A 13,435-nucleotide genomic window follows, 5' to 3' on the forward strand; every position below is an offset into this window, starting at 1 on the left:
GGTCTCGCTTAAAACCCACAACCTTACAAGTTCAATGAACTCGCTTTTGACAAAATCGCCCCATATCAGAAATAAAGAAAATTTATATTTTATTCCGTGTTTCATAAACACGAGAATCTCATAATCGTTTGTTCATTTTAAAATCTTGAATCGTTACATATTTTATCTTGTTTAGCAAGCATGACACATGTGTCGTATCTAATACATACATCCTTAATCTAATTAAGCATGCATCTTATAAACTACTCTACACATACATTCATCATATGCGCATGTATATGTAAAGTACAATAAATAAACGTGGTTGGTTATGGCTTCATCCTATGTGATCTTTATCAAGCTAATGACAAAGATCTAGGTCAATCTAAGGTGGAAAATAAATACAGGCTAAGTATTACATGTCTTCTTTCTTGTATTGCTTCATTGGATGGCCTCCGTGTGGGATTACCCTTGATCTTCAAATCTTCATGTCTTCAGGTCCATTAAAAGAATGAAATATGAAAACTAATCTAATGAACTTACAAGAAGAACTCGAGTTACATTCAAGATTTAATAATTACAAGATTAAACGACATGCAAGGCGTATTTGAAAAACCAAAACCATTAACCTAAGGTCATAAGCCATAACCATCTACCATGCTCAATTAACACAAAATAACATGTTAAAACACATAATCTGATCTTAACATAACATATCCATCATGATCTAATCATAAAAACCAAATATTAAAAAAATCATAAAATCGAAATTAAATCTGATAACATTAAATCGCCGATTACAGGGCCTAAACGACGTCAAACGCCTTACAGATCAGTCGATAATAGCTATAGCTATTTATTACGTTTAGACGCTCGATTCCATATGAAATAGCGTATTTGTTTGCCAAAATCGGACACCAGACAAAGATTTCAGCAAATCCGCTGCATCCGATTCAGAATCGTATCAAATACGATTCTTATAATAAGAACAAACACAAAACATGTATATATCAGTATATATACAGATTATATAATCATCATATGATTATACAACTCTCATGAATATCATATATTCAAAACATATATATACATACGCATATATAAACATAACAACATGTAAAACATATAAAATCACATACATAACAGTCATGGAATATTGTATACATGTTATCATCATAAAACCAGTAAACACATAAACGAATTTAACACTTTTCACAAGTAGCTCTGATACCATTGTTGGGTTTCGAGCACATAAACGCAACGGAAACAGTAATTAAAAACGTAAAAAATCAGAAATTTCGAAACCCATTGCAGGATCCATGCGAAAAAATATATTTAATTCGTAGATCAGATTGTTTACCTTAAGAAGCTTTACCAATTGATTGACTAATGGAGATCCAAAGCTTGTTCAATCACCACGCATCCCGCTCTCGCGATCTACGCTCTATCGGTATCCACACGAATGCTTGAACTCAAGGATTGAATGTGTACTAGCACAAACTCGTTTCGTCTTGCTCTCTCCATCTTCTCCCTTGGTGGCTAGGGTTTTTTTAGTAAAAGTCTTGCTTGCAAAATCAGCCACACAAGAGATATTATATAGAGAGTAGAAAAATGAATTATAACTCTTAACTAATTAGGAATTATTATTAATTTAAAATTCCTATTTGTATTAAAATTAAGTCTCACTTAATTATTTAACAAATAAATTTCATACTTAATATTAGTAAATTCGAATATCAATATTTATCTAATTAATTAAATCATACTTAATTAATATTATAAATAATTCGAATTACTTTAATATAATTTAAATCCAATTTAAATTAAATAATCCTTCAAGCATTACGTTAGCAACGAATTTTAAATCTAATTTAAAATCGTAAACAATGAGCGGCATCTAGTAATACATCATTGCTACCCAAGTAATAATAATTGAATCGGTGATCGATTAAACCTTTTGTGAATAATGTACAATGTAATATAATCTCTTTAACCAAATATTATAGATTAAACTAGAGGCATGTAATGTGTCATCCTCATCATAGTTTAATCCAAGTTTCCTTGATTAATGAGTAGACTATCATATCAAATCAACATTTGAGCGTGGCCACGCATTTCATAGTCTAGCTCACACAAGAGGCCAATAATATCACTCCTAAAATAGGAGGGTTAAATCACATCTAGATCATTCATATTTCTTATATGATTCATAATATACCCGATGTCCACTTTTATTATTACCCGATCAAGGATAACTTTTAATGGAATCAATGTATATTAATTCTCATATAGAAATATAATGACTTCAGGTCTAAGGACCATTACATCATTATCACTGTGAGAATTACTTATGACACAATAGACATGTAGAATCTCACATTGGGTCTGTCCAACACCATGTACATATACATATGCCTGTGTTTTTGACTTTTATATCACTATACCCATGATCAATGAGATGTGATCATCAGTCAACAAAAACACCAGTCTTAATGCATTATTATTGTCCCTTAATAATAATACTCGACTAGGGACCTTTAGAAATATTGATAATATTCTCATAATCTCATTTCTAAGTCACGTACTTAGAGATATAGAATTGCATATCATATTCCATGGACATTTATTAATCTAATATTTATATCGCAGTAAATTACGAATTAATAAATTATAAAGAGAATAATCGATAGAACATAAACATTAATAATCCTAATGTGTTAAACTAAAACATCATAGTGTTGTCTCTAGGACACAAACACTAACAATAAGATCATTTTGCTTACTTTTAATATATAAAGTGGACTCACTAAGGCTTTTAACAAAGCCTTAGTTCAACAAGTATTCATCAATTCTGTTGTACCAGGCCCTTGGTACCTGTTTTAATCCATACAACGCCTTTATCAATCGATACACTTTATTCACCCACCCTTCCACAACGAAACTTTCACGCTGGTCAACGTATATTTCTCATCAAGAAATCCATTTAAAAATGCCGACTTAACATCAAGTTGATAGATTTTTCGTTGTTTTTGTGCTGCAATAGCTAGTAACATTCGAGTGGTGTCTTGCCTAACAACAGGAGCAAACGTATCATAATAATCTACCCCAAAAACTTGAGCATACCATTTAACTACTAACCTTGCTTGATATTTGTTAATTGTTCCATCTGCATTCTCTTTTCTTCTGAATACCCATTTTACTCCAATCACATTTTGATGCTTAGGCCTTTCAATTAATTCCCAGGTCTGATTTTTTTCAATCATCGAGAGTCGAGAGCTCTTCCTACATTGCAGCCAGGCATTGAGGATCTTTCTCAGCTTCTGAATATCCAGCAGGTTCAAGGACAATAACATTGCATCTTTGATAGATATCAGTCAGCGACCTGGTCCCCCGGACAACATGATCATCAATCAGTTCATCTTGATTTAAATCAATTGGACGCTGAGAATCTGCACCAGATTCCTTTTTTCACTGCTCCAGTTCCAACTCCACTCTTCATTCTCCACGAAGCTTACATCCCTACTTATTATAATTTTCTTACTAGACGGCTGAAAAAAATATATAAGCTTTTGATATTAAGTTATATCCGATGAGCACACCAGGCTCAGCTTTCTTGTCCAATTTATCTCGTTTGATCTGCGGCACATGAGTTAAACACAATCATCCAAACACTTTGAGATTTTTAATTAATGGTTTATAACCATACCATGCCTCGTAAGAAGTCTTTCCATTTACAGCCTTTGTTGGGAGTCGATTCAACAAGAACACCGCTGTATTGGTAGCCTTCGCCCAATATTCCTTAGGTATATTCTTCTCATAAAGCATGCATCTGGACATCTCCACTATGGTTATATTCTTCCTCTCCCTGACTCCATTTTGTTGTGGACCGTATGGAGCCGTAAGTTGGTGCTCAATGCCCGCATCCTCACAAAATTTATTGAATTCATTTGAGGTATACTCTTTGCCATTATCTGACCTCAAAGCTTGAATCTTGAAGCCACTTTGTTTCTCGATCCATTGGTTAAATTTGAAGAACACTCCTACAACTTCCGACTTAAACCTGAGAAAATATATCCAACAAATTCTGGTGAAATCGTCAATAAAGACAATGTAATATTTACTCCCATTAAGAGAAGGAGTTCTTTGAGGTCCACATAAATTAGTGTGAACAAGTTGCACCTTTTCAGTAGCTCTCCATGTTGCTTGTTGGAAAGGAAGTCTCGCTTGTTTGCCATATTGACATGAGTTGCAATCTGGCAATTCAGACTCTATGTGCGGCAAACCAATCGCCAAATCTTTTCTTTGCATATTCGGTAGCGCTGCATGATGAAAATGGCCCATCCTTTTGTGCCACAATTCTGCACTAGTTGTGATAGCTGAATATGCAGCTTGCTCCTCCTCCATTGGATCAAGCGGAAAACTCTTTCCTTTCATTTTAATTCTAAAAACATCATTGTCATTTCAATCTTTGATCAAGCATTATGTATTCTCAAATATAACTTAAAAACCCTTCTCAATCAATTGTCCAACACTTAAAATATTTTGATTAATTTCAGGAACAAACAACACTTCAAAAATTATTTTCGTACCTCTGCAGCTTTCAATAGCGGCTGCTTCCTTTCCCTTTACGCCAATATGTGCACTGTTTCCAATTATGACCTTCGATACTTGTAATCTGTCCAGCTCTCTGAAAAGTTCTTCATCTCCAGTCATATGATTTGTACAACCACTATTTATTAGCCAACAATCGCTTGAGCTGCTGCTTGCAAAACAAGATGTAACGAAAAACTGCTTTTCTTCCTGTTCTTTGCAATCTAAGCATTCTCCTTATTAAAGTACTCACCTCTGCATATTTTTTCATCATGCCCCATTTTATTGCACTTTCCACATTTCACATCAGGTCTTTTCCAACATTTGAAAGAAGGATGACCTTTTTTCCGCAATGTTTACATGGAGGATATTCTTTGTATCTTTCCCCTTTGTTGTTGCTTGCATTTGTAGCAGAGTCTCATGGATGAAAATGCTTTTTCTGGAATTTCTTCTTTTGATCTTTTTCTCCACGATTAATATGTAACTTGGCTTGAAGTGCTCCTTCCATACAGACTTCCTCCCTCATCAATCTTCTCTGTTCTTGAGCCTGCATAGCGTTACTTATCTCTGCCAATGTGATTGTTGACAGATCTTTAGTATTCTCCAAGGATGAAATAGTAGCATCAAACCGTTCAGGAAGAGTAACAAGTATTTTCTGTATTATTCTAGAATCAGAAAAATCAAAGCCAAACAACCTTATCTTATTGGCTATGCTAAGAAATTTACCCGTGTACTCCTTTATTGTTTCTGAATAATTCATTTTCTGCATCTCGAATTCTCTGACCAAATTCAGCACTTGCATTCCTTTAATTTTTGCATCTCCTTCATATTTTCATATTCAGATTTGAGGAAATTCCAGATCTCAAATGCTGTTTTTTGGTCATGATCCGTGTAAAGATTTCTGCAGAGACGGCTGCAAGTAACGTACCTCGTGCCCCTGACATCTTTGATTTCATCCCTTTTTGATTCCTAATGTGAGCTATGATATGATTGGCCGTCAACTGAGGAACTTCAACACCTTCCCAGAGATCATTTGCCTCTAGATGTGCCTCCGTTATTGCTGCCCAGAGATGGTAATTTATACCATTAAACACCGGTGGTGTCAGAGATGTGAACGGTTTCTCAAGATTCATAGAGAAAATAGATGTAAGGTGCATGAGGGTTCTTTTTTTTAAGTCATAGGTCCCTCAAGAAGAGGGGCTCTGATACCAGTTTGTTAGTTTAAAAGATTATAAAAACATCAACGTTTAGAGAGAATATGAGATAAGAGAATGAGTTGAAAACTTCATATATAATTCTAACATAATCAGGCCTTTATATAGGCTACAAATCAAAACTGAAATGAATACTTGAATGGAAAAGAGAATAATCAGCATAAAATCAGTGCTGAATTTACTCTAGGAAAGATTTATGCCATAAGATCAGTTTTTAACAATTACTATTACTGAGGCAATATTCAAACAGACATCAGGAGTATTTTTACATCATCGATCCACTTCAGTCCCTCTTACTAGCCTCGAAATGGGGAACTAGCTCTTGAAGAGCTGCAATTCTGTCAACTATTTGTACTACATGGTCTTGAACCTTGTGTGAAGATGCTAAAACAGAAACTAGAGTTCTGTTTTATTCATTCAAATTATTAACAGTGGTTGTTACCACCAAGCCTACAGATAAATAAATTAAAGATTCAAACATCAGAATTTCTACTACATTCAAATGTGAATATTTGGGTCTGGTTCTACTAAAGGCCAGTCAATTAAATTCACAATCCACAAAATCTTCTTTAGTACAACACAGACAATTCTGAAAAAGGATTTAGAACTACAACATTGTTGCTGAGTATTAATGCCACACACATGCCGGATATTATTGATCTGGGCTTCACTTATCAAGGAGTCCAGTTTTCTAGCAAGATACAAACAAGTTTGCTTGATACATTGAGATGAAAATCAGTGGTTAGCGTTTGGGAAATATGGTGGTACCCTGAATTTGATAACAGTACAGTCCAGGATACCATGTTTATAACTACATGAAGTTAGGCGAGGATCAACAGGTCCAGGCAATTGGAAGGAAGTGTTGAAACTTTCAGGTAGAAGAAACCCCCCCTGCATTTTCTCCTCATTCAAGACATCAGCATTTGGAGGACAATCAGCACCTCTAACCACAATTTCTATTCTCACCATCCCTTCCTTTCTGATGCTAACGACCATATCACCTAACACATTGAAGGGGAAAGAATCACTGTGCATATCTCTACCATTTTAATGTACGAAAAATATAAAATCTAATTGATACACAAGTCAGATAATAAATCATATATGTATCAATACATAAAAATATTACTGATTTATGACAATTGCACTATCATCGATCCTATCCAAAATGACATTATTTAAGAGTAATGGGGAGCACATATACAAATATACAATACATAATTGATAGTAAGTAGTGCTTTGCACAAACTTGTTAGAATATGCCTTAGCTGCTGCTACTGATTGTATTTTAATTATGTTTATAAAGTCTAAGTGTTACCTATCTTGTTGCTGAAGTATATAGTTAGTTAAATAAGATAGAATATGGGGTATTCAGGTTTGTAACAAGTCTTGTAACTGCAGACCTGGTAGTTAGAATTAGAATTAGAATGATTTGAGTTGGTAGTTATTGTGGTGGTTATAACTTCTACTACTATTTAAGATGTACTATTAGTTTGTGTATTATAGTGCAGTGTATGAATTGAATATGCAGTTTGTATAGTTCTAATCTGCAGTGATTTATATTTAAAAACCAACAACACTCCTGGGCTCAGGGGTTGCCACTAATCTATCTTTTGCTGCTGCCTTATAATTCTCTCCCTCTTGCGATGACAGTGGAAGGCTGGTGAATGAGCAGTGACAACGAAAGGCTGGTGAATGAGCAGTGACAACGAAAGGCTGGTGAATGAGCAGTGACAACGAAACCCCTAATCGAATTCCGAATCCTCCTGCATGAAAATAGTATTTCCTGATCTAAAGCGGGTTCTCAATTCCTTTGACCACTAAAACAAGACTTTCAGTGACCCCTGTACTTGTAATCAAGGAATTGATAATAATTTCATTGTGAATACCACTGGCATGGATGTAGTCATGGTTCTTTGGTTCTTTGGTAGGACGGCGCTAAGTAGATTATGGTTTCAAGAATCAAGAGTATAAATCATCCTTTTCTGGAACGATTGCATATTCAACAGGGGGATTTAATTGAGTTCTCTATTTGAGAAGTATCAGAAAACTGAAAAGAGAATCCATAGTAACTAACGCTTAGGCAATATTTACGGGGGCCATAGGATGGTTAATGTGAATGAGAATAAAGGAGTTGAAATGGGGGAAATGGGAATGCTTTGGAATCTCATGGGTAAATAAAGCTATAAATTACCCAGTTAATGGGAATGAAAATCCAATTCCAACACATTAATTTCCTCAACCAACTAACACGTGTAACATTTCAAATTTTCAATTCCTGCCAACCATGTAGATATCACATAAATCAATTGCTCCCAATATGTATTATGCTTTTTAATCTTTTAATCTTGTAAGTAGGATTTCCACTAACCTCATAACAAAACGTGCTAAAGCAGTTAACTCGAAGAAACACATGAATTTGAAGTGCTAAAGCTGCTCGAATTTTAAAAAAATCAAGGGATAACCCATCTTTCAGCAAAAAAGATGTGCCGAAAATGAGGAAGTTGCAGAAATTCATTTTACTTGATAAAAAGCTCTTAAAGCCTACTATGCTATATAGGACCAAAGTCCCAAACCATATCAGATGCTGTAAGATTATAAGCATGTACCAGTCACTAGAAAAACCAAAGTTTCTCTTTCAAGTACGTCAATGGTGAGGTAATAGTCACATACAATAGAAAGTGGTTTATCTTTTAACTTCATGGCGAGGACAATCTGAATGAACTCATCTAATCAATCAATGCAAACCAGTGGAAGTATGTATATATTACTTTATCCATGTATGCTGAACACATGTTCTTGTAGCAGAAGCAGTATTAAGTTCAGTCTCATCCTTTTGTGATAATCCATAAAAAGATGTCTACAAATTCGATCATCTCAGCCGAATATATTTTACTGTATAATATATATTCTTTTACAACATTGATCACACTGTTTTTTAACTGAATAATACATGAACATATAGTGTGTTCACTTTGTGAACATAGATATATGAGAGAAACGAGGCAAGGACTAGCAAGATAGATTAACTACTCACCTGGTTTGCTAGAGACACCAGGCAAAGCAACTTGAAAATTGTAGGCTGCATTACTCGCACTGACAAGAGCCTTCTCAAATGGCTTCAGTAATGAAATTTCTGTGCTCTGATTCGGATCCATTCTTGAAATTGACTTAAGAACCTATTTACATAACCATATTAACCTCTACAGTTACGAAGATATAATTGAGCAAAAATAAACCAGGTTGTAGGAGTTTATTACGTAGTCATCTTGTATGTGTAGTGCATCGAGAGTCTTATCTAATCGATAAGGTAAAAAAGTAAGTGCGTGCAAATGTTTACAAGTAGAATATTTTAACATAGTGACAGCTTAATTGGGCAATCCATCGTTGTAACATTACAGAAGATAAACTAAAGTTCAGTACAAGGAGTCAAGGATAGAAAACAATTAAAGAAAATGAACTGTCCCTGATATAACTTGAAAACAACCTACTACCAAGAAAAATAAAACCAAGTATCATCAAAACATCTGTTTTTTCTTGTTCATTAGACAACAAAGCCATGTGCTAATAAACACACATTAAGAGTCTGGTCAGTAAAGATGTAACTGGCCTATAGGGAATCATCTCTCAATTCAGATTAGGCTATGTAACTAATGCACAAGAAAGAAGAGATAAAAAAACATACCACATATAACAGCCTGAATTTATAATAACATACAGTGTTACCTTATGTAATCGAACTGGTTTGATTGAAAAAATTAAGGAAAAGAATACAACAGAACTTCCCCCAAATTTCTGAATATAAATATATCAGATTTAATCTTGGTAATTTAAGTGATAGATTGACCCCAACTTAACACATATATACAAGGAAATCAAATCAGAAGCCGAGGCGCATACAAAGAGATTAAAAGATGAGCTAAAAGGACCAGAATTTACCCTAAAAGTATCAAACTCACTGGCAGCGACACTGGTAAAATCGGAGGTGTTGAAAGTTCGAAAACGAACAAAGGGAGGTTATATGATATTAATATATATACTCCTAGTATTCGAACTATAAATATATACATTGGGTCCGAGACACGCGGTGTTACTGTTACAACTATTTTTTATTTTCTTTTTAACAATAATTTGGATTCTAAATGACTGGCTTCACGCGGTTCGTTAAAAACAGTGGGATCATGCGATAGTTGAAGACTCATCTTGACAAATATAACTTTTATGAAGCATTTCAAAATGATTTTACGAATATCTAGTAAATGATTAGTTTTTTAAACCCAAGGCCTCTTGCTCTAGCAGTATCTCAAAGAATCGAACCTTATCAAAGATAAGGTGGGTGCGTGAGTGTGTTCAATTAGCAAAAAAAAAGAGAGAGAAGAATTTCAAATTCTCATGGAAAACTAAATATATTTAGCCGGAAGGATTTTGGAAACACAATCACGAATTTCAAATTCTCATGGCTAACAGTAAATAAATAAATACATTTAGCTCGTAAACATAATCACTTATGAGCATGGTATCGAACTGAAGAAAAAAAGTTGGATATATTTAAAGTGTCTTTTTTTTACAAAGAAAACAGTAACATTTCCCCTATCCTTTAACACCCTAGAATTGGATTTGCTTCTCTATATAGATATTTCATGTTAAACTATTCGATTCTTTGAATCAATTTGCATATACCACTGCCATTTAATTAGTTAAAACAATATGCATATACTATGCCAAACCATTGGATTTTTCTTTGATATGTAGAGAATGTATTTGTACACAAGCCAGTTTAAAAGTTTGTATAACAACCAGAGCTAAATGCCAAGGAATTGAACTCTAGCAACATCTATATAACACCAACACACAAAAGAATAGACGCTATTGTTGGCACATTAAATGATATAAACCACCCAAAGCAGTGTAAATAATTTCAAATGGATACTTCATTTAAAGATTAAAAAAACTCACTTTTACAGATAGAAACTTTTCAATAGAACCAGATAAAAGCTGATATCATGAGTTATCAGCTTCACCACATAACTGCTAATAAAAAGCCAGTGCTATGAATGCATACTTGTGCTTCCATTAGGCTCAGTTGCACTTGGGCAATGGTTGACATACCAGCAAACACTAAGTGATACTGCAGCAGAAAGTAAATACAAATATCAGTTTGAAAACCTTATTGGTATGAGATAGCGACAGACATCAAGATGATAGTAACCAGAAGGTAACTTGTATGGACCTTACAATATTTGTAAAAATATAAAATAGAAGAAATCATACCCCATCTGCCCACCAGCTCTTTACAAACAAGTAAATACAACCAAAGACATATTCAATCTCCAACATTGTTATCTGTATATAAAATAAATTCCGCAGATTGTTGAGAAACAGTTGTAAACGAGCATAGTGAAAAGAGACTTTTATGAGCAGAAACTAAAATTCCTAAATCAAAGCACAAAATCAAAACAGTTTCCGATAGGATAATCACATTTCTAAAGTTGAATATTTTGATTTATGACCGCAATGACTTCCTCCAACTAATCTGTTGACAATGGAAAGCTTATACACAACAGAAAACTTAAATGTTAAAATGGAAAATTTAGAGAGAACAAAAACCATTGCAATAAAAGGATCAACCAATATAATTAATACCTATTCTATCTTTTTACAGGATCCAAAATACTTGAACCCACAAGTCAGAACACAATTCAGGCTGTAAAACAACCCATCTTCTTCTCTTTTTTTAATCACGACAGCTTCCTTTCTTCAAATAGTGTTGGAGGCCCATGCCCATTATATCGGTTTGGACCGATATAGGCTGGAAGTGATGATGGTCCGAAAAGAGGTCAGCCCATTAATAAGGCTGGTGGTCTAGCCGAAGATGAAGGAAGGATATGGGCTTCCGGCCCATAACGTCCACCTCTCTCAACACAACTATCCGAAGACTTAACGTTAACATTATTACGAGTTTATATTAGATCCGACAATTTCGTACACGACACGATAACACGACACGAAAACGACACGAAAATAACGGGTTTGGGTTGACAATTTTTGGTACACGAACACGAAAGTACACGGATGAATTTTGTGTCGGTTTTGGGTTTACATTTGGGTACACGACACGAAACGAAAGTACACGAAATAAATAAATATTTAAATAAATTTATCAAAATTATTTGAATACATATATCTTACAATAATATTTTACACATAATATTTACATAAAATAGATACAAAATATATTCAAATTTAAATTTCATAAAATTTGACTGAATTTGAGCCTTCATGACTTATTTACTTGACACTCAACTAGTAAAATCTTAATATTTAAATGTATATATTGTAACGGCCCGCACTTCCGGACTATTATTTCTAAATCAAAACTAAAATAAAATACAATTTACTAATACGAAAATCTATTACAAAGGTGTCTACTACAAAAGCGCAGCTAACGGAAGCCCAAAATTTAATATACTCCACTCCTAAGTCCTCGAACTCCAATGATTTCCAACTCAAATCTTATACGAAACCTGAAATATAAAAGGGGTGAGCTAGAAAGCCCAGCAAGTACAAATTGACTAACTATTTAACCGGAAAATAATGGGTGTTTTTAATAAAACAAATTTTCTCAAAACGATAATAATTTTGTAAAAACAATTTCTAAAATAAATCCAACCCAAAGTTTTATATTTTAAAATTCGGAATTTAAAACAGAAGAGATCAGATTTTTATAACAGATCAGAACAGAGTAAAACATAACGAAACGATAATTCTTATAAATACCACAGTCTTGATCTACGGCCACACTTTGCCAGTAGCCGGCATCTAATTCTTATTCTTATTCTCATATACCACACTTTGCCAGTGGTCGGCATCTAAAGTTCAATAATTACGCGCCCTTAATAGGTATCTAAAGTTGCACACTCGTGCGCCTACTAAGGGTATCTAAGGCTAGTTCCGGAACTATAGCGTAAATTACGAACGGTTTCGAAAACGTAGAGACTGGGTTTCAAAAGATTCTCGTATCTTATTTCTTATACAGTTCGAAACAGAATTCTTATATCTTATACGAAATTCGAAAATCAGAGTATCAAAACTTTTCCGAAAATAAAAGTACGTCAAAAAAATACTTATTCCAAAGTCTGACCAGATCTGAATATAGCTTTTTTGATCCTCTAAACGACGTTATCTTGAAAAACACGAAACACGAAGTTGAAGATAACGAAAAGACCTCTCTGAAAAGTCCAGAATCACTGAATTCCGACTTACGATGAATTTTCTACGAGTTTTACAAGATTGCTGATTTATGAAGAAAAGCCCCTACGAATTTTATTAATTAAGGCGGGGAAGACGAATATGGTGTATTTATAACGATACAAAACCCTATATCTTAACCTACAAGTTATCCATATTAGAATCTGATCCAAATTTTAGGCCCAATAGTCTAACCCAATTTTAAATCCTAGTCCTTATCTAATTTTAATCTTTTTTTATTCTATTATTCTTTTATTAATCGAATTCTAAAAAATTACGGGATATTACATATATATATATTTTTTATCTTTATCTTTATTATTAATTTTAAATTACACGAAATACGACACGAAATGTACACGAAATGAAGGTACACGAACACGAAATGAAACGAATCCTTAACG

At 33.9% G+C, this 13,435-nt stretch overlaps 2 protein-coding genes across 7 annotated transcripts; both read right to left on the reverse strand.

Moving 5' to 3' along the window:
• Window positions 1-2,654: 2,654 nt before the first annotated feature.
• LOC141663664 (uncharacterized) lies at window positions 2,655-5,836 on the reverse strand. 3 transcript variants are annotated; one of them, XR_012551595.1, is made up of 4 exons: window positions 5,296-5,836; window positions 4,569-5,136; window positions 4,159-4,420; window positions 2,655-4,039 (listed from the first exon to the last, which is right to left on the reverse strand). XR_012551595.1 is itself a non-coding variant. In XM_074469452.1 (3 exons), exons 1-3 carry the CDS (start codon window positions 4,690-4,692, stop codon window positions 4,034-4,036), a joined length of 378 nt encoding a protein of 125 aa, XP_074325553.1. In that variant the 5' UTR covers window positions 4,693-5,836; the 3' UTR covers window positions 2,655-4,033. The 3 variants fall into 3 exon arrangements, 1 of the variants encoding a protein (XP_074325553.1); XR_012551594.1 differs by having other exon boundaries at window positions 4,569-5,836; XM_074469452.1 differs by having other exon boundaries at window positions 4,159-4,406; window positions 4,569-5,836.
• Window positions 5,837-6,168: 332 nt separating this feature from the next.
• On the reverse strand, window positions 6,169-11,528 carry LOC141663555 (increased DNA methylation 3-like). 4 transcript variants are annotated; one of them, XM_074469336.1, is made up of 6 exons: window positions 11,427-11,490; window positions 11,263-11,333; window positions 11,055-11,126; window positions 10,846-10,911; window positions 8,821-8,962; window positions 6,169-6,784 (listed from the first exon to the last, which is right to left on the reverse strand). In XM_074469336.1, exons 3-6 carry the CDS (start codon window positions 11,118-11,120, stop codon window positions 6,519-6,521), a joined length of 540 nt encoding a protein of 179 aa, XP_074325437.1. In that variant the 5' UTR covers window positions 11,121-11,126; window positions 11,263-11,333; window positions 11,427-11,490; the 3' UTR covers window positions 6,169-6,518. The 4 variants fall into 4 exon arrangements, 3 of the variants coding, with proteins under 3 accessions (XP_074325437.1, XP_074325438.1, XP_074325436.1); XM_074469337.1 differs by having other exon boundaries at window positions 11,263-11,316; window positions 11,427-11,442; XM_074469335.1 differs by lacking the exon at window positions 11,263-11,333 and having other exon boundaries at window positions 11,427-11,528.
• Window positions 11,529-13,435: the final 1,907 nt, after the last annotated feature.

This window comes from Apium graveolens, chromosome 6 (assembly GCF_009905375.1).
Source record: "Apium graveolens cultivar Ventura chromosome 6, ASM990537v1, whole genome shotgun sequence".
Taxonomy (NCBI): domain Eukaryota; kingdom Viridiplantae; phylum Streptophyta; class Magnoliopsida; order Apiales; family Apiaceae; genus Apium; species Apium graveolens.